The sequence below is a fragment of the Syngnathus typhle genome, linkage group LG10 (assembly GCF_033458585.1).
Source record: "Syngnathus typhle isolate RoL2023-S1 ecotype Sweden linkage group LG10, RoL_Styp_1.0, whole genome shotgun sequence".
NCBI classification, from domain to species: Eukaryota; Metazoa; Chordata; class Actinopteri; order Syngnathiformes; family Syngnathidae; genus Syngnathus; species Syngnathus typhle.
This window is the reverse complement of record NC_083747.1, coordinates 13642040-13662981: the sequence shown is the minus strand read 5'-3', so window position 1 is coordinate 13662981 and position 20942 is coordinate 13642040. Positions and strand designations below refer to the sequence as shown.

General features: G+C 47.1%; 2 protein-coding genes and 1 long non-coding RNA gene across 5 annotated transcripts in view; 2 read left to right on the top strand and 1 right to left on the bottom strand.

Moving 5' to 3' along the window:
• Positions 1-987: 987 nt before the first annotated feature.
• Positions 988-6582, top strand: LOC133161088 (guanine nucleotide-binding protein-like 1). 3 transcript variants are annotated; one of them, XM_061289313.1, is made up of 13 exons: positions 988-1209; positions 1783-1930; positions 2124-2260; positions 2361-2512; positions 2731-2802; positions 2917-3109; positions 3376-3474; positions 3561-3743; positions 3965-4143; positions 4250-4436; positions 4684-4824; positions 4942-5178; positions 5338-6582. In XM_061289313.1, coding segments are annotated over exons 1-13 (1866 nt in total). In that variant the 5' UTR covers positions 988-1073; the 3' UTR covers positions 5340-6582. The 3 variants fall into 3 exon arrangements, with proteins under 3 accessions (XP_061145297.1, XP_061145298.1, XP_061145296.1); XM_061289314.1 differs by having other exon boundaries at positions 2146-2260; positions 4942-6582; XM_061289312.1 differs by having other exon boundaries at positions 4942-6582.
• A 138-nt stretch (positions 6583-6720) lies between these two features.
• Positions 6721-10092, bottom strand: LOC133161093 (uncharacterized). Its single transcript, XR_009716001.1, has 2 exons — positions 9583-10092; positions 6721-8402 (listed from the first exon to the last, which is right to left on the bottom strand). It is a non-coding gene; the product is annotated as an uncharacterized LOC133161093 (long non-coding RNA).
• A 2072-nt stretch (positions 10093-12164) lies between these two features.
• ddr1 (discoidin domain receptor tyrosine kinase 1) overlaps positions 12165-20942 on the top strand; it is a 25050-nt gene continuing 16272 nt past the window's right edge. The window contains exons 1-3 of the mRNA XM_061289311.1: positions 12165-12421; positions 19772-19825; positions 19907-20103. Coding sequence (XP_061145295.1) covers positions 19950-20103 — 154 coding nt within the window. The 5' untranslated portion in view covers positions 12165-12421; positions 19772-19825; positions 19907-19949. The remainder of the gene's footprint in view (positions 12422-19771; positions 19826-19906; positions 20104-20942) is intronic.

Genomic DNA, 20942 nt, shown 5'->3' with positions numbered 1-20942 from the left:
ATTTGTTGGCATCGATGCTAAACGTAAACATCGATCTATATCGCCCGTTTTTGACCTCGGACATTAGACGCGACTTTATTTTGAAATCCAATTCATTGTTGCTTGCTTCCTCTTTCCGGGAGCAGTGCGCGGCGTGTTGTGTTGTGAGCAGAGCAGGCACGTGAAAGGGGAGCTGACAACTACGTGGCTCCTGGGCTGGTGCTATGGCTAGTGTCCAAGAAGAGGAGGAAATTCGCGCCCCTTTGGGCTTCAAGTCATTCGTTTGGAAGCACTTCGGAATCCAAAGAAAAGATGGCTCAACGGACAAAACACGTGCAGTTTGTAAATCCTGCCATGCGGTGATCAAATATTCAGGGAACACCACAAATATCATGTATCGATATGATATCGTATCGTGACAAAACCCGCGATTTACACCCCTGGTGGCGGGCCGTATCTGGCCCCCGGGTCTTGAGTTTGACATCTGTGCCCTACAGCCTACAGCGACTCCCGTGGCGAGAGACGATTCATCAAAGATACAAAGAGAGCATGCATCACAAAACTTTACCCGTGCCTGTAGGCCTGCTGGGTGCAAGGCCTGATACTGAGGTCCACCACGCTTTAACCAATTCCTAAATTAAATGGAAAAGATGTAGTTTGTAATAATTCATGAATAAACCATGAATAGAAATCTAAAATTAAATTGACAAATCATTGTCACCGTACATACACCCCAATTAACTTATCTTTTTAAAAAAATCGCACCGCACTTGAACGCAGCATCATGACGTTTTTACAAAATTGGACAAAACTAACAGACCTCATTGTCTGGGGGAATACAATCAGTGACAGTTAGCATTTCAGTCGCGTTTGGTTATTTAAATGCAAAAAAAGTGGTGTCAGTACGGCAATTCTTATTCTGTGAAAATTGATGTGTAATATAATTCACGCAAAAATAAATTATTCAAATCTCCTCTCGCTCGGTAAGTGAACATCGCAATGGTTTCGGCCGACATTCTCTGCAGTCTGCAGTAAAACATGGCGTCACTGGAAAGTGGTCAGAGTCGAGAAGCTTCGTGGCTGTGAAACAGTTCATGAAACCAGGCGGCTCACGACGACGTCTTCATCACAACCTATACCCGCTATCTTTCAAAAACATGCCTCGGAAAAAGCCATTCAGCAACAAGCAAAAGAAGAAGCAGCTGCAAGACAAACGGGAGCGAAAGCGAGGTATGGAGAAAAAAAATAGCCCGCTGGCATGAAGCGTTACCTTGTTAGCATTAGCTGTTATTCAATTAAAGTTTCAGGTAATGCTACTCTTGCCATCATCGTGGCGGCACGTTTGATAAAGTTAATTACTACTTTCTTTGTAGGCCGTTGTTGTCATTGTAAGCTGTAAGATAATGTCCCACACACTGTTCTTGTGTACACTGTCAAAGTCTTTTGTCAATCTAGACAAAAAGACAATCACGCGTTGAGCATTTTAAAACCTTGAAACACCTTTGAGTCTGCCATCTTAATGCACTTTGGGGAAGAACATCGAGGGATTAAAGAATATTCTCAATGTGGCATTATCATCAAACAGTGGTGATTTGAACACCATCAACATCGACTCGCAAGCATATATTCCTGATCCTCTTTTGAAATAAAAAGGGTACCGCAGCTTATTTACGGTCGTCAGCTTGTTTAGTGATGGTATTTGATGTGTTTCTGGACACATGAATGTTTAAGCAAGGGAACAAAAGAATTTGGTCCTTAATGTGCTGCATACTGACTGACTGACTGACTGCTTTGACCACCCAGGTGACATGGGCTCCGGACCAAGTAGCCGCAATGCAAGTGTGGAGCGGGAGGCGGACCGACAGTCGGACACGTCAGACAGCGAGACCACTGACATCCGCAGGATCAACCAGCAGCCCTTCGGCCGAGAGGGAAGACACGATCCTAATAGGTGTCTGCCCCTTTCACTCTGTTTCCATCCAGTTTTTCTCATCAAATGCATGCCAGCTTCACAAGCAGTAAAAGTAACGGATTAGCTTCCATATGAGCAATACCGTCACGCGTCCTGCTCGATTCGAGCAGACGCGGCCCCCGTAAAGCTGAAGTTTGCAGTGACGCCAAATGCTTGTGTTGCCTCTCTGGAGGTTTCGTCTTCACTTTGAAAAGGAGAGCAAAGAGGAAGTAGAGAAGCGAAAGAAGATGGCCCAGCAGAAGATCCTGCTGCCCGTCTCCGACAAACAACTGGAAATCGGCATCGAAGACATCTACCCGCCAGAAAGAGGTGGCTTTTTTTCTTTGAAAAATTCTCTGCATGACGTTCCTTTTAAATAGAAGAGTGCTTAATGGGAGGGGATGAATGAGCGTTTGATGCCGCTAAACAGGCCTGGGTTTCCCACGACGGCCGCCCTGGAACTATGAGATGAGCCGAGCCGACTTGCTGAAGAAAGAGGAGAAGTCATACAAGCGGTACCTGGACGACCTGCGGTCCAGAAACCCGCCCGGATCCCTCAGCCATTTTGAGCACAACTTGGAGGTAAAATAAGAAGCCAAACTGCTTTGCCAGCGTTTCACAGAGTGAATCACAGCCACCTCAATGAAAGTTTCCTTGATTTTCAGTTGCGTTCGCTAGAGCATGGCTCCTTGATCAGTTTGGCACCAGGCCGTCACAGAGAGAAAAAAAAACATCGGAGCATATAGATCACTGCCCTCATGTGGCTGTGGAAATCATGTAAACTTTTTTTTCCCCAACAGACATGGAGGCAGCTGTGGCGAGTGTTAGAGATGTCAGATGTCGTCCTGCTCATTGTGGATATCCGGCACCCGGTAGGTTAAAATTGATAACAGTTTAGTTTGATTGTTTCTCTGTTTATTTTTGCGCTTGCTCGACTTTCAAGTGTTCTTTTCCCCTCACGTGTTTATGAGAGATGTATCTCCCAGGTTCTGCAGTTCCCCCCCGAGGTGTACCGCTACATCACCGGCGAGCTGAAGAAGCACATGGTGTTGGTTCTGAACAAAGTGGACTTGTGTCCGCCCCCCCTGGCGATTGCTTGGAAGCATTATATGACGTCGCAGTTCCCACAGCTGCGTGTTGTCTGCTTTACCTCCCACCGCGGGCAGGCCTACAGCACAGGTGAGCAAGGCTGCCGTACTTTTTGTCTTCATGTTACCAAAACAGCACCACACCAAAATGTCCCCAAACCGCGCGTCACTGTTCTCCAAAGAAGATGCAAGGCCAGCTTGCTTCAAGTTGTTTATCCGACGTTCCGAGTTGGAAGTTAATGGAAATTGGATATTCTGCACGGCAGAGCCGACAAATCTCTCTTGGCGTGATTGGGGGAACGTTTGCGCTTGTTGCCGATCTAATGGTGGCCCGCCTGGCTGTTTGCCGGCTCACAGTGCTCCAGAAGAAACGGATGAAGCGCAAGACCGACTGGAACCACGGCGGTGGTCCTGCGGAGATCCTGAAGTCCTGTCAAGAGATCACAGCAGGCCGAGGTAAAGCGGTCCAGCTGTTTGACTTTGGTCCTTTGACCCGACTCTTCGCACATCGGCGTTAAAAATGTCACCTTCGTGCCGCGCAGTCGACCTGTCCAACTGGGAGTGCAAGATCCAGGCCGACATCGTTGCCGAGCAACAGGGAGAGGAAGGGCCGGACGAGAAGGTCGAGTCGGTGCTGGTCGAGCATCAGAGCGATAGTGCCCTGGAGATGAGTAACCCGGCGCAGGAGCTGTACAAGGATGGCGTCCTCACCCTGGGTTGCATCGGTCAGTGTTTGGTGGAACACAAACTGTTTGGCTCCTTTCCAAATTTGAATTAATAATGGGTAGCAATGAGTATAAATTAGTCCATTCCAGTCGCACCTTTTGTTAACTGCGGCCACAATGCTTTAAGTAAAGTACTACTTTTGTCTAAACGTATGTAGCTCCTCATCTCAAAGCAAGTCACCTCAAAAATAAGTTTGAGCGCTCACTCTTATCATTTTTAGGATTCCCAAATGTTGGCAAGTCGTCTGTCATCAACAGCCTGGTTGGCCGGAAGGTGGTGAGCGTGTCACGCACCCCGGGCCACACCAAATATTTCCAGACCTACTACCTCACCTCCACCGTCAAACTCTGCGACTGCCCAGGCCTCGTCTTCCCCTCCCGTGTGGATAAACAGTTGCAGGCACGAGCAAGTCGCGTGCGTGCGTGCGTCCGTCCGTCCGTCTGGGCGGGCGGGCGAGCGCGCGCGCCACGAGAGAGCTCCCTCGTAACGTAGGTTGTTTCCTTAGATCCTGGCCGGCATCTACCCAGTGTCGCAGTTGCAGGAGCCGTACAGCTCGGTGGGTTATCTGTGCGAGAGGACCCCCTTCCTCTCCGTGCTGAAGCTCAAGCATCCAAACTTGGAAGAAGGCGACAGCCGGCAAGGAAAGCGCCTTTCGGATGAGGAGCCCTGGACTGCCTGGGATGTTTGCGAGGGTACGCGCCTCTTCTTACAAGAAGGGAAGCAGCCAATTTTATTTTGCTTGACTCTTGCTACGAGTTGCCTTGGCTGTGGAAAAAAATACATGTATTCTGCTATGATTAGGAACGTTTTCTATGGGATTGACACTTTGTAGTAATCAATGCGCCATCAATTAGTATTCTGATTTATGAATTTTCCCAAAAGTTAACATGGCTTCACTTTTGGAGCTTACACTGTGCCGATGCTCCTCTCGATCCCCAGCATGGGCTGAGCGGAGAGGATACAAGACGGCAAAAGCGGCCCGAAACGATGTATACCGGGCAGCCAACAGCCTCCTGAGGTTAGCCACTGACGGCCGCCTTTGCCTGTGCTTCCAACCGCGCGGCTACAGCTGCCTGAGAGGTGAGCTCAAACGGCAATATGCTTCGTGTCCCAAACCATATGGCAGGGGTGTGGAAACTCTACCAAGATCTCGATTGCGGGGCAAAATCTGATGTTCTCTTTGCCGGCAACGCTCAGAGCATTGGGAAAGCCACACTGACATCCCGAAGATTCTGGCCTTGCAAGGACGGACGTCAGAGGAGGACACCACGGGCAAGAGGGACGACGAAGAGGACAGCGAATCCAGCACCGAGCCCGAGGAAGAGAGAGACCGGGACGCGGACGACGACGACGAAGACGAGGGCTTTGGGCGGCTCGGGTCAAAGCGGCGGACTGTTTCCGGCTTGGTGGGCAACAAGTTTCATGTTCTCCAATGTGAGTGAAGGGAAGAAGCTTGGGGGACTTCTTTGGCTCTGGTGTCTTCCTCACTGGCCGCTCGAGGCGCGTTCCGTCTTGTGTGTCATGACCCTCTTCAATGCAGACATTTGTGCAAAAGACAAAGCCGCCACGCCACGATCATTGTCTTTTCGGCAGGACTGTCGGCCGAGGACACTAGTTGGCTTGCTCGCTGAGGAGGCTAGTTGGCTTGCTCGCCGAGGAGGCTAGTTGGCTTGCCCGCCGAGGAGGCTAGTTGGCTTGCCCGCCGAGGACACTAGTTAGCGTGCCCGCCGAGGACGCTAGTTAGCGTGCCCGCCGAGGACGCTAGTTAGCGTGCCCGCTGAGGACGCTAGTTAGCCTGCCCGCTGACGACGCAACGCGGACTCCATTCCTGTACTCCGACAAAGCCACTAGATAACAGAAGGTACTGAACAAAATCACCTCTGGGCTTCTTGCCTCTTTCATTTGTTACTTGCCAGAGAGTTAGCTTAATTTCCTGATATTTGCACACCGGCACTCTAGATGGAGAAAATATTTTTCTACTCCATGCTGTGCCTCACCTCTGCTTGTTAATGCACAAAGCTTCTTCTCCTGATGTCGGGCAGCCGTGTGGCTTGTATTTTTTTAGGTGTGTTCTCACAGCAAAACTTTTGTCTGTCCGGCTCAGGAATAGTCAAAGTCAAAGTCAGCTTTATTGTCAATCTCTCCACATGTCACAACACACAGAGACCGAAATTACGTTTTTCTCTATCCCACGGTGACGAGACACATAACACGATAGACATACATGCACGCGACACAATATAAAAACAAGAAGGCAAAAATTCAAACAATCAATAGTAAGAGTGATGAATAAATAATAAATAAACAGATAACACAATAAATAACGGAGCCAGCAAGCATAGCGCAAAAGTAAAAAACATCATAAACAAAAAGGCACAAACAATAAATAAGAGTAATAATAAATAATAAGAGCCAGTGTGCATTCAGACAGTTCAGACAGTAAAAGTACAGGACGCTACGCAGAACGGGGGAGCGAGTTCAGGATCCTAACAGCCTGGAGTATGAAGCTGTTTGAGAGTCTGGAGGTGCGGGAGCGCAGGCTACTGTACTTCTTCCCAGAGGGCAGAAGCTCGAACAAAGAGTGAGCGGGGTGACTCGCATCACTCACAATCGTGGTCGCCTTGCGGGTGAGATGTCCTGGGCGCTTGTTTCAAAAAGGTTTAAGTGAAATGGCGAGCGCTCCTTGGTGGCAGTCGACAGATTCGTTATTATAATTGCAGGGTGTTCTAAAGTGTGAAGGCCAGTTGTCTGTTTTGATGCTTGGAACGGTCCTTTCTTGGTTCCAGAATCTCTTCAATGGACCGCTTTCTGCAATAAACCGGGAGTGTCCGAAACCTACTTGGTGTTGTCGCATCTGTAAACAGGCTTCAAACTACTCCGGAGGGCGCCAGGGGAGCGACTCGAGTCACGTACTCGCCTCACAAGGCCAATTTTTGACCTTGAGAGTTGCTTCGCATGGGAGGATTTTTAAAAAAGTTTGCATTTTCAAGATGGCATGCAAAGGTTATCTGATGCGCTGTGCTGTGGCTGCAAGTATGGAGGGTGCTCATGTTTGGATTCAATGATTTTTTGGTAACAAAGTGGGGCAAAAGATTGACAAGAATAAGAGCCACAACAATGACATCTAACTTCAATGTCACTACCCAAAAATGATAAAACTGAACATAAGCAGTACATAAGTAACGACACCCAACAGCGCCCCCGTATGGTAGTACCTTTTTACTTGAAGGCTGAAGCGAATGGAAAATGCGCAATTTCATTTGGTGATTTTTTTTTTTTGCTGGCCACTCGAGAGAGCCAGCATGCCTAACTCCCACTCTTTGCAGACGGCCAACCTTCCGAGAAAGCGTGTAATGGCTAAACAAATCTGGGATAACTTCTTTGGATGTCTCCCTAATTGCCGTTGATCGTCTCGATGCATAACTCACGTCAACATATCCGAGACGTAATTTTGGATCGCTCTGCTTGTCAATGTGGCCTGACGTTTATTGACCCTGACAGCGTTCACGCGGGAGACGGTGACCGGCGATAATCGGCGAACGCCACCCACCATAAACTATTTACTTTCGGGAAGAGGCTGGAAAGTCCCAAGTCTTTCTTTTTTTTTTCTTGCCGGTGCATCGTCGCGACGACTTCCCAGCACGTATGGATTTTATACGCGGCTGACGAGATTATCTCTTGCCATCTGGAATTGTTTTGAGATTGAACGCAAATAGCGGCTGATGACATCCAGACGCGAACACGCACGAGAGCGCAGGAACAGCGTTGTTGCTTTGCACTCAGATGCGCCGTCAAATGCATCTGCTTTCGTTTGGTCGCCTACCCCTTGGCTTGACTTGACACACCGAACGTTTGGCCGAGAGCTGTTAGCTAAATGAGAAGCGGCGCAAAAAATCTCATTGAAAAATCTCATTGGGGCTTTTGGTTTGTCAAGTGGCAACTTGCACTGGCAAGTGTGTGACTTGACTGTGTGGAAAGGTAGCCTTGATGTCAGATGAACGGACCCACCGGATGCGGGTCCACCACAAGCTCGTCCTCACATCGCGATGGAGCAAAATTGGATAATCGAGTTTGAATGATGTGGAAGATATCATACACAAATGAATAAATTGGTTCTAAAATAATGAAAAAAATCAAGCATTTTTATGTTGCTTCTTTGAATTTAATTAGCTTAACTGGTTTGAACTTAATTGGAGCGTTTGTTTTCTCGTCTTGTGACCTCTTTGAAAGGATTGCCACTTTTGCAGGACTGACAAGTTCATTCCTATTGTGAAATGGTTATCTACTTTGAACTACCTTGTACCTTGATCCGAGTCGTAATGGCATCGAATCGTTTTACTTTAATTTATCACACCGCCATCTAGATTTGTCCCACAGCGTCGGGCGGCGCTGCGCTAAAATCTGATTGTATTCTTAATTTAATGTTAAATTTTAAAGGTAGGATTTGGAGCTCGTGAAAATAATTCCACGTCAATTGAGCTGGTCCTGACGGAGCATTGGAGACGTGGTCACTCGTGGCGTTCAGCTGCAGTGATCTCACTGCGTGCTTTTGTGTCTGCCGATAACATCATTGGCGTGTTCAGCTTTTGTGGGAAAGTGGCTGACAACTCTTGGGAATGTGTGCGCAGCCTGCTGTTGGAGTGCTGGCTGTGGACACTCTGTGGAAGGTGAAAGACAGCCACGTTGTATTCATGTGTTGTTGTGTTGGGAGCTTAAGATCAGGGGATGCTTTGAGAATAATTGTCAATTTCTGTCTATGTGAAGCCCTTTGAGACTGCTTGTGATTTAGGGCTATACAAATAAACTTGACTTGACTTGACAGCCATGTGAATTCATTGTTGGACGAGAGTGTAAGTTAGTCATTTGGGCTGTGCGCTGCTTGTGAACTGAAACTTATGTGTCAGTGAGCTATTTTTAGCGCCACCTCTCACTACATTGCCATGCCACTCATTCGCACCTCTCTGAGTTTTCTGCCCCACTACCTAAACTATTCCTCAGTCATCCATCCATCCATGCCCAATAACACTCCCCAAAGGGTCCATGAAATAGAGAGACGGAGATCCAGGAGGTCGGTGGGAAGCTGGTTGGACTGGTTGCTGTGGTGACCAAGCGCAAAGAGTCAAAGTGCTCGATTACAAGGAGCTTAGTTTGTCTGTCTACTTGGCTCACTGTTGGAATTTTAACGAGCACAAGGAGCATTTTGATCTTGACCGTGTTTGTCCTTGAAAACGGGCCTCAAAAAAATTTTTTTCAACTTTTTTCAACCGAGCTACAGTGTGAAATTTGAAAAAACAAAGCTTTGTGGAGGACTAATGCGGCTGTGTATGTTAGCTTGGAGCCGACGAAGCTTGTCTTTTCATGCTCGCCCGGGTGACTTCTCAACACTTTGTCAAGCCACTATGTTGGTCACCAGGGCAACTGTCAGTGCCAGGTGAAAAATCTCTCCCCCCCCCCTCCTGTTATTTCTTTTTTGTACACTTGTGTCTTGCTCGCTCTCTATTCCTCATGACCTGTTTCCATATTTCTTTTCAAAAGTGAGATTCTTGGGGCTGGAATGTTTGTCCCATGCACTTTCTCCCGCAGCCTCCCCTCCTCCTTTTGCAAGTCTGATCCTGCGAGGAATTTGCCGTTAGAGCCGCAACGTCGTAAGACGAGCCGTCAACAGACTGTGATTAGTAGGAGGGGACCAACTGAGTTCCAACACTCCGCTACTGTACACTACATTTGTTAGGATCACTCCTAGTCTCCAGTTGTTCTTTCTCTAGAGATTTTTTCACTTTGATATTACACTATTCAAAAACAACACTTTCTACTTGTGGATCCTCGTGCGTTAGTAACCTTTTGTTGTCCCTTCCATCGCCACTTTTTCTTCTCCCAGTCCAACGGGCATGACCCAACACAAGGAGATTGCAGCTGAAAAGGCTTTTGCTGCGGAGCACGGGTAGCCAACTCTTTTAAAAAAGGCGAATTTTCTCTCAGTTTCTCCTCCTGCATGCTTCGGGGTCTCATATCAACAACTCTCAGCCTTTCCTGACTCATTGCTGTGCTTTACTGCAAAAGCCTTCAGCCTGACTCATTATAGCCTAGGGCCCGTAATGCTATGCAGCTGCTGCTGCCGCTCTGTAATAAAGTTCGCTTCACAAGCATCAGGTTCGCAGTAAATGGCCTAAACAAGGTGCTTTGTAACACAAAATGATCATTCAGAGTTTGTTTGTAAATAATTATATAAAATGACAATCATGATAAATAAACACATTAACTGACCTAATCTGTGGTGGTTTGTGTCACCAAAGTATATATCCTGCCCTCCAAATATGTTGAATATCCAAAGACAGTAAGCTCAACTACTTTCACTCATCAAGACTCTGAATGGTGAGAGCGTCCAGGCCTAGTTCGCAAGCAGGTACGGGTGTGGCCTGAGGGTGCCTCTGATGTGCTTCGTGACTGCTTTGGCTCTACTGACTGGGACATGTTTAGGAGGGCGGCCACTTGCGACGGTCGGACAGACATTGAGTATACTGACTCTGTTTCCTCCTACATCAGGTAGTGCATTGATGATGTGACTCTCTCAAAATCCATCGTCACTCGGGCTAACAGGAAGCCATGGCTGACAGGTGCTGTCTTCAGGCTGCTGAGGGACAGGGACAAATCCTTTAGAGCGGGGGATGAGGCTGGCTTGAGGGCTGACCTGTCCCGGGGCATCAAAGATGCAAAGAGGGTGTTCTCGTGCAAAATTACCGCCCACTTCAAGGACAGTAGGGACACACGGAACCTTTGGCAGGGCATTCCGACCATCACGGATTACAAGCCCGCGCCGCAGAGCTGTGAAGGCGACGTCCGTCTGCTCAATGACCTTAACCGCTCTTTTGCTCGCTTCGACGCTCAGAACGGCATTTGCCCGCTGAAGGCTACTCCCCCTTCACACGAGCTGCCCCTGTGCCTCTCCGCCGACAGCGTGAGGAGGGCGCTTGCCGCTATCAACATCCGTAAGGCGGCGGGGCCTGACAACATCCCGGGTCGAGCGCTGAAGGACTGCACTGGTGAGCTGACGGATGTCTTCACAGACATCTTTAACACTTCCCTGCAGCAGGCCATCGTCCCGTCGTGTTTCAAAGCTGCCACCATCGTACCTGTGCCGAAGAAACCCGCTCCGTCCTGCTTCAATGACTACCGCCCCGTGGCACTTACGCCCATCATCATGAAGTGCTTTGAGCGGCTTGTCATGGAGCACATCCGATCCGTTCTCCCCCCCACCATTGACGTAATTTCAATCTCTTTGTGTGTCTCGGCATGTGAAGAAGTTGACAATAAAGCAGACTTTGACTTTGACTTTGAAGGCCAGGTTGAAGGTTGACTCCAGATTTAATAACAAGGGAATGGGTGAAACTGGGAGAATACAAACCACATTCTATATAATCAGTCATACGAACTAAATGAATTAAATCGATACGAAATCTCAATCATGCTTTTATCCTATCGTCTAACATCACAGCAAACTATAATTTCAGAACTCAAAATATCTATTTCGATCTATAATAACTTAAACAAAGATACATACCAACAATGCCTTGTATCATACAAAATGTAGGTAGTAGTTTTGCCAAACTGCAGGAGAGAATAGAACAAGTAGCGTTCTCTTTCAACAGTGCTGAAACCTGCGCTTACTTCCTGATTCCAGTCACGTGACCTACTCTATCTTAACACTGATCACAGACTACAAAGACATGAAAGACATGACAGTATAATTAAGAACGAAAGTAGACCATTACCATAAAAACAATCATTGGGATAAGCTTCAATGCATTTGCAGGCAACCTTTCTAACTTTGTCAACACCTGATTTTAATCACTGATACCTTTTTGTGACCCAAAATAATAATTCTGACACTCATTTAAAGAAATCTTTACATGTTTTCTAGCCCATCAGGTTTTGGGTATATTTTTATTTTGGTTTTATGTTTGGCCTTAATAAGCTTGCACAATATGGATTTTACCACACCTAATTTATAGCTAGTACGTTTAAAAAAAATCCATCATTTGTTGAACATGACCCTTAATTTAGAAATATTGCTAAACATATGACTTTATGTAATTATTTTCTCATGAAAACACATGTTGTGACGTCAATTCCAATGTCATATTCAGTCGACAGCAAGTGGCCGCCTTTATTGTATTCCATTGTACTGTTTCTTTTTGGGAGCAAAGGGTTAACGAGGCATGCAATCAGAGCTCCTGTGCAATATTTTAAAGGCTTTTTTACTCCCTTCAGTTTCACTCCAAAGCTGCTGTCTGACGGAGCCCCGCCCACCACAGCCTCTTATTGGATCAGGTGCCTGCTTGAATACCCAATGAGGCACCTTGCTCTCATCCGCCATTGGCCACAGCTGGTGCAGTTATGTAAATGAGCACCTGGTGGCGCCCGCTGCGGTCCGGCTCCCTTGCCACTACCGCGGAGCTCGCATTCACTGACTGACTCTCAGTTTGGCTTCTCCTTCACCATATTTATTCGACACATTTTGTTGCCTTGTGACGAGTGCAAGTGCGCAAAGCAACCCCACTCGCCGACTTTGGAGTCAGAGTTTGGAGGAAGTTTGTGTGGACGCTTCCAGACAGTAACGAGACGGAGGGACTAAAAAGTTTGAGGGCGCTGTCCGAAAATCGCGGTTGCGGTGTTGAAGGTAGTTTTCCTTTTCCATTTCTATCCTATTTGCGGCTAGCGTGTGCTTGTGTTCATGTGTGGGTTGGCGTCCGTCAGTCTCGTGAAGCGGTTCTGGACTGCCGCCACGCTGACGGAGCCCTCCTGCCGGGCGCATGTGGGCCGACCAAGGTGTAACGTTGCGGCCAAATATTAGCAGCCGTGTATCTGGAATTTCCCTGAAAGTCTGCATCACGTCCTGGATTTACTGCATACTTTCAAGCTACCAAAACGCATGTGTGCAAAGGAAGGTGGTCTGCTTCCTTGTTTGCTTGCTTGCTTACTTGCTTGCTTGTCAAGTGACTCAAATGAACATGTCAAGTTTTACATTGAGGACCTTATTTTTTTTGGTTTCTCAGAATACACAAGATTGCGTACTACTTTTAATTCACTCGACTTTAGCAGTTGAAAAACAAATGCGAATTTGAGAGACTGTTTGCACTTTAGTCCCTTCACGGCCACCATACCCTAATTGTTCTTAATGATTCACTCTGCTGAGTGACAGCTGAAGCAAAAAGTTGAATATTGGATCTCCAACAACTTTGATTAAATTTTGAGATGACAACTGTGCTGACCCCGTTAATGTGACAGATGAAGCACAAACCTGAATACTAGGGGTGTAAATCGCGGGTGTTGTCACGATACGATATAATATCGATATAAAGAACTACGATACGATATTTGCCGATATCTTAAAGCCTGCTGCGATTCATTCACGATATATCGCGATATAGTGCTCTACGATCTATTTTTTTTTAAAATAAAAAATATAGAACAATGTCCTGATTTATAACAATTCATACGCAAAATCAACAAGGTACTGCAAACTCTTTATTTAGGAAATTACAAGAGTATTGTAGTATACAAATTGCTTACTTTAACAATGAACTTTGATGTCGTGTTTTTTCTTTAAATGTGCGGCGAGATTTGTGCTCCCTGAATATTTGATCACCGCATGGCAGGATTTACAAACTGCACGTGTCTTGTCCGTTGAGCCATCTTTTCTTTGGAATCCAAAGTGCTTCCAAACGAATGACTTGAAGCCTAAAGGGGAGCAAATTTCCTCGTCTTTTTGGACACTAGCCATAGCACCAGCCCAGGAGCCGGGTACTAGTTGTCGCCTCCCCTTTCACGTGCGTGCTCTGCTCACAACACAACAACGCCGGGCGCACTGCTCCCGGAAAGAGGAAGCAAGCAACAATGAACTGGATTTCAAAATAAAGTCGCGTCTAATGTCCGAGGTCAAACACGGCGATATAAATCGATGTTTACCTTTAGCATCGATGCCAATAAATCGTAGAGCATTATATCGATTAATCGATGTGTATCGATGTATCGTTACACCCCTACTGAATACTGATAAGTCTTACAGTGGAGAGCGTGGCTTGTTTTGGTCACTGCAGAACTCTTGCTATCCACTAAAAATTGATGAACCTGTGTTTATTGATTTCAACCACAATTTCCTCGGGTGTGATTTCTGTGTAAAGTCTGCAACGCTGACTTCTGGACTAGTGAAAAGTGTCTTTTGTGAAAGAATGTTTGGTTGGGTCTTAGCCTTTTCAGAGCTGCATTCCTCCCCCCTTTCTTTACACGGCACCTCATTGACTAAAACAAAGTCAAACAAAAACCATTCTTTCCCAGCAACGGCTTTGTGGTCGGTGCTTGGGGGTCACCACCCATGTCACGCTTGCACTAGCTCGTGTGACTTTAGATGGCATCATCTGGCGCATGTGCTTTTGTTTCAGGGCAAGGGGACACAAACGTGACATGAGGCCCCGCGTGCAAACGTTTCAAATGAGCAACAAAACCGAAATTGGATTTGCACAGAGCAATCTCAGATGGAATTTTGCACACACTGCACCGATGTTGCATTGAAGGCAAAAGAGAAGCGAGCTGCAATTTCTTGCTGCGTTCACCTCAAAGCAGAAGATGCGTTGCTGGGTCCAAGAAGGCCTTTTTAGCTTTATGAGCTTTTTGGAGCAATTTCATTTTTTCTTGGGCAAAGGGAATGCTGGCTTGTTTAATGACCTTTTGGCTGCTAATTTCACCTATGTCCTCCTCCGTGTAATCGCCGTTTATGTGTTTGTGCCGTTCGGCCAGGACGTGAAACAGCTGGAGATGTGTGCTGTGATGTTATTCATATGTTTTGGTTAAAATTGGAGGGACTTTGTTCTGCTTTTTTTGTTTTGGTGTTATTTATATTTCAAACATATTGCTGCTTGTACATGACATGAACCCCCCCCCCCCCCCCCCCCACACACACACACATAAAAATAATTCTCATGAGACACAAATGATTGTCATAACAAAGCTTTGCCACAACAGAAACATGAATTCCTCATTTCACAGTCCGATGCGTCGTTGATGTTTTGAAAGATCGAAGCAGATTGGAATGTCCAAAGCAGAGCACCAACCGGCTTGAAAGGAGACCGTTGAAGTCAACACAATTAGTGCAGTGATTACATGACATGTCTCCTTTATTTAACCGCAAAATTGAACAAGCAGAGAAAATAATCCTTTTTCTGTGATCTTCCATTGTTTCATGTCCCGTCACGGGCCGCCGTGATGAGATAGCGTCGACGCCGCTTGCGTGTGTGTGTGTGCGCTGGGCAAAAGTTTTATTTTGGCTTCGGAGCTTGACTTGAAAGAATTTGTCATTTGTCTCTATCACATTTTGGCACGCCGCAGAAGAGAAAGGCGCCCCACTCCTCCCCGAGCCTGCATTTGAAATTTGATATGAGCAAGATGATGTCATGCTCTGCCAGTCACAAAGCCTCCGTCAGTTCAGGGATTGAGTCTGAGAATTGAGACTGTCAGATGGACGCCCGATAATGAGACGAACGCCCTGCACACTTTTTCAGTCCTGGGGCACGAAACATGAGATTGGTGGCCCAACACAATCTTCTGGTCTGGGCTGCCGGATCGAGATGGAGGCACTGCCATCAAAATAGTCGAATGGCACATATCCAATCTCTCCAGATAAAAAACAACTCCTGGAACACGCGCAATCAGTTCCTTCTTTTATGCTCATCCCAACTTTGTTTTTTTATCTATTATCTGAACATCAATTGCTTTTGAGTAAGCGAGCTTGAGAAGCGTGAGATTGACTGGCATTAGCATGAAGTGCTTGTCATGAGCTGCATAATTCAAGTGTCTTTTCAAAAGGGGAACTGCGATTGAGGTGTTCTGGCAACGCTCGCACGCTTTCTTTTTTCACGAGCAAATTTCGTTGCCTTTCTGTGAGACAAAGGAAGGCAACCTTGCATTCCAATTAGACTGCACGATGCTCCTAAGACAGAGGTGAGCAAACTACGGCCCGCGGGCCACATCCGGCACACGGAACCGTTTTATCCGGCCCGCCAACCCTGAATAAATTGTATTAAACTTTTTTTTTTGGTCATTTTGCCTGCAATGACTGCATTTCCCCAGTAGATGGGGAACCACTTGCCTGCGCATATACTACCGGAAGCCGTGTCAGAAACCTCGGTGCACACTCACAAGTGCGTGCACGTACTCAGTAGTACGGACATTGCGCACTCGCGCTCTATTTGTATCAGTCCCGAATTTAGAGCGTGGGCTGTGACGACAGCATTCTTGTAATTCGCGCGCTGAGCTTTCAGATACAGTTTTAGGCTAGTCACCCACAAACCTTCCCCTGGAATCCTTCTATTAAAATGAGTCGCCCAAGGAAAAGCAAGGTGGACACAACGCCGAGTGTTTAAAAAAAGAGTGGCCAATTTGGCTCGACGTACGCAACGTGACGTTCAGCCACATCAACATCAACCCGTCACAGATCAAGGTAAACGGACCAACACCTTAGATCTCTCCTAAGAATTGCCACAACAAATTTTACTCCAGACTATGACCCACTAGCAAAAAAGGGAGACCAACAACACTGTTCCCACTGAAAATCACCGTGTTGCCGCAGGGCTCGAAACTAACGATTGCCCGATTGCCCGGGGCAAGTAGCGAATTTTTCCTCACTTGCCCGAACTTGCCCTGCCATAATACCATGTTTTCAAGCTGTAAAAAGACGATTTTGTGCATAATTTCTCGCAACTTCTGCCGCTTCTGGTCCGACATTTTGTTTTCTAGGGAGCGGTTAGTTTCTCGTGTACGGCAAAGCGCTTCGTAATTAAATGCATGCTCCCTCACCCGTCCCTGGCTCTTCTGCGCCTGCGCACCAGCAGAGCTTGTTTCCGTGTCGGGCAAGTAAAAATCCACTCCAAAAAAATTCGGGCAAGTAAAATTTTGTTTCGGGCAAGTAAAATTTTCTCCAACTTGCCCGAGGGCAACTTGGGCAAAAAATAAGCTTCGAGCCCTGCTGCCGTTTTGATTACTTTATTTGGATGTATGCTTTCGCCGATTCTTCAAGATGATATATTTGGTCAGAATGTTTGCCGTTTGATGTGATCTCATAAGATAAACATCTTTCATTAATCTGACCTGCAGGCACAGAAGTGATGGAGACTGTTATTCATAATAACAGTGTCGTATTTTATGAGAATCACTGATAGCATTTTTTTGGTGTTTTTTTTTTTTTTTTTTTTTTTTTTTAATGCTGTTAATAAATGCATTAGTTTTCAAAAAACTCATTTGGAATATCCATGCTTTACTACCTACTAAAGACCAAAATCTTTTATGCAATGGCCTTTACAGGTCGCTTGTATTACTTCACACAAACACTACGTCCATCTGCTCCTGGTTCGGCCCTCGGGTCCAAATTTAGAACCCAGTTCGGCCCGCGAGTCAAAAGGTTTGCCCAACCCTGTCCTAAGAGAACAATATATTGGTGCCAGAATGCACTTGACAGCAAACTGGCGTTGTTTGCCCACGCCTCATTAGGAGTTTTAGTGCTGACGCTTTTCTCATTAATGGCTGGAAGCAAAAGTCACAGCCCCTCCCTGTCGAGGCAGGAGCAAATTAAAACACAAAAAAGTCGAATGAGACAAAGCAACACGGAGCACCGATGCCGGTATATCGTCGCATTTGTTCACAAACAAATGGCGTCCACAACAGAAGCCTCTTTTGGCCTGGGTAAAATTGTTGCCATAGCAACTATTCAAGAACCGTCGAGCGCCGCCGCGTCACACCTTGTACAGTATGCGATTATTGAACGAACGGGCAAAGTGAGCCGCCGCCCCTCTCATTCACGACAAAACGAACGAGCGAGAGGGAAGAGGCTCTGCTCCCGCTCGGCACGTCCCGACTTGACTTGCGTGCGAGAGAACCAAAACACTTCCAGTCTAAACTTGCCGACCAGCTCGAATCTCCTGACAGCAAGTTGAGCCTTGGTGTGCTATGTTTTCTTTCACTTTGTAGCGTAGGTGACTGGCGCTGATGAAGCCCGAGCCGTGCTCATCAGTCAGCCCCCCACTGCAAGTCGTCATTGTTTGCAAACTCCCGCTCTTCTTGCCACCGCCTCTTGGACTTAGTGAATTTGTGCAATAATTAAGCTGCTTGTGTGTTCAGAGGGGCCTTAATGCTGCTTTAACGACTCCCACATTATTGCAGGAAATGTCCCCCCAGTATGCTTTCTTCTACCCCCTGATTCACCACCTTGTCCACTCACTTTCCTTTTTGTATTTTCTTTGAGCTGACACGCTTTAAGTGTTCCATTGTCTTGCTTCTCAGTTGTGACGCTGTTGAAGAACTCGGACAACTCAATGTAGCGCAAAATACCAATGCGGTGACTTGCACTTGCTTACAGTGACTAACAGTGCACAGATTGATGAGCAATGCTAAGCAGTAGCAGCAAGTTGGCCTTTTGCTTTGTATCCTGCCGGACAATGACGGCCAGAACATGAGCGCACTGGCCGGACACCTTGATGCTAAGTTGGCGGCTGCTTTTAATGTGATAGAAGATGCCCTTCAACTTTTGACTCTTGGGCACAGTTTTCAAAATCATGTTTGTGATTTAGTATTTGTTGTATGATGTGCAATCCCAGCCTTCCCCTCTTTGCGTCTGCTGTTGTTGCCGTTCCAAGTTGCTCTACAAGACAGCCGCCAGTGCTTTTGCTGCTTATCTCATCGTCATAAAAGGCGCATCCGAAGGGCACTTTTTTCCTTTGCGGGCACGGCGAGTGGCCCGCATTAGCAGAGAAAAAGCGTCAGAGAGCGTTGGCTGGCCGAATTCTTCCGACAGCGCTACGCTAACTGCAGCTGTTGGCAGCCGCTTGTATTTGCCAGCAAAACACGGACACTTTTGTTCCTGCTCGGCAAAACATTTGTCCCGCTGGGCTTTATGCGCTTACTCTCCGTGTTTGTCATGTTGTCCCCTCCCCGATCTGTGTCTGTTGGGATACATTGAGAAGAAGCCCGTTAGCCGATGACGAGCAACACCCGATCAGTGGAGCTTCGCGACTTTTAGCGCAGCCGCACTCCCAAGCGGCTATCCCTTTTGCAGGACAGCTGCAGCCTCGCTCCCCTCTTTGCTCCCACACGTTTGTCTCTCCAAGGCCATAAGTCAGCGGCCGCCCGACACAGTCGTCACGGCTTCCTTTCTTCCATTTCCTGCTTTCGAGATGCGAATCTTGCGCAAATCCATCTGAGAATCGCCTTGTAGTACTTTTGCTGATACCGTTTAGATGTGGGAGAAAGGCAAAATGTGAGATTCAAACTTGGAAGTGTGAGTCACACAACAGACACGCTAACCACAACGCAGCCCTTCTAAGTTTCTTGTCTTCCGCAGCGCAAATCTTGAACGTTAATGCTAATCTCCGCCAATGAAGAATGAGCAGAAGTGTCGTCATCATGCATGTGCCACATGCCCACGTGTAAATCATGGAGCACAAGTTCAAGTCTGGAGGCCGCCCATTGCCACTACGGCTGTGCGTCAGCTGTTGGAGTTGAGGCCGGCCTTCTCTTTGGCTCCCAGCTGTCGTTCCCTCTTCAGACTCGCACTTGGCGTCTTCCCTCCTTCTCGCACAGGAAAAAATGAGAGCGGTCAGCTGTCATGTCAGTTTGGCAACCTTGCATGTTTGGGGATTGCAAGTGAGAGCGAGCCATGTTTTGGATGTGTTTTTGCTTCCTGTTAAAGGCATATCAGATGCTCCATTCAGTACCAGCGGATCTTTGTTTTTCAATCTTTCCAAACCTAATTTGCTTAAACGTGTCCAAGCCAGTTTGAGATGAGCAATTTGGCAAACGATGACCTTCTCAAGTGCCCATGGAGTGAATGTGAATGTGGTGCTAATTGTAGCGTCGTTACTAACTGCCAGAGTTATGCTTGATTGTCGCTCGGCAGGCCGCTACCCAGACCAAGAAACAAATTAGCGCCTCAAAGTGGATTTTGGCACTTTTGTGCTCGCTCACTCTTGGTTTGCTTTGCTAGGTTTTACAAACAAGACATCTTGGAGCTACTGCGAGAAACTCACTTTTGACTACGGCAAGTTTCAGGTTTCTGCCGTGGCACCACTTGAAATGGAGCCAAAGATTTGTTCCTAATGTTTCTTCCTCTGGTTTGCAGGAATGCCTGAGGCCAGCAGTGTGTCGGCGCACAGGTAAGCAGTATGCGCACTGCTGCGGTCATGGCAAGGCCAGCCGGGCAGCTGACTCCTTGCGCTGAGGTCACCCGCCTGACGCTGCTGGTGCTGGCGCTGGTGCTGGCGCTGGTGCTGGCGCCGGTGTCTTCAGCAGAAGAGCACGAGTGGCACTTCAATGCAGGTAGACCACCCACAGAACAAACTGTGAACTTTTTCCAAAAGAGTATCCTCTGAGCTGCATAGCCTATTAACCAAAACAGCAGCACCATCACCACCTTTTGAATGTGGCCCCTTTTTGTGAAAATAAGATGTCCTGTCCGCCCTCGTTAGTTAGCTCTAGTGTTCAAGTCATTGATTATTTGACGCACTGAGATTTAAAGAGTTGATTAGCCGTGGCGGTTTTTGGCATCTCGTCTTTCAATTGGCTAATATACGGAGAACTTTTCCACTACTACCGTAACATTTTGTGGAGCGGCGAAAAGTCTAGCCAATAAGTTGTCGCAAACTTGAGTCGGAAATGAGATGGATTCGGATAAGCGCCGCGGTTAGCCTTGCTAGCTAAACTTGCTACCTAAGGTTATAGTGGACTGCGCTAAACTCTTTAGTCATTAAAGCTCTCACACAGGACACTTTGCTTCCTCGCTTCATTGCGTCCTTCCTTACTTGCTTCCTTCCCGTTTTCTCCTCAGATTGTCAGTTGAGTGAGTCTTGGCATTGTGCTATCAACAGGCTCCTCTGAAAGTTCTCTTGCTGCCTGTCAGTCGCTCGAGTGGAACGGTAGAGTGAAATTGTTCCCTCGCCATGAGGAGACAAAGGGGTGCGTGTGTGTGTTGGGTGGGGGGACAACTCGGTGTAGCAGGAGCACCGGGTTTAATATCTGACTGCGGCAGCAAACACAAGCTGCAACTCGACCTGCGCTTTTGTTGCAAATGGCAGCAATTGTTTCACACCAATTCATGATATGGCAGTGCAATGCCATCCCATTTACAAGCGGAAAGTAGACGAAATGAATCAAACTTT

Bases quoted from the DNA above. Each gene is read 5' to 3' on its own strand.
- LOC133161088 (XM_061289312.1), top strand. From the start codon at position 1,074: ATGAAACCAGGCGGCTCACGACGACGTCTTCATCACAACCTATACCCG. The intron at 2,261-2,360 runs GTGGCTTTTTTT...GCCGCTAAACAG, and splicing joins CATCTACCCGCCAGAAAGAG to GCCTGGGTTTCCCACGACGG. The intron at 4,437-4,683 runs GTACGCGCCTCT...CTCGATCCCCAG, and splicing joins TGCCTGGGATGTTTGCGAGG to CATGGGCTGAGCGGAGAGGA.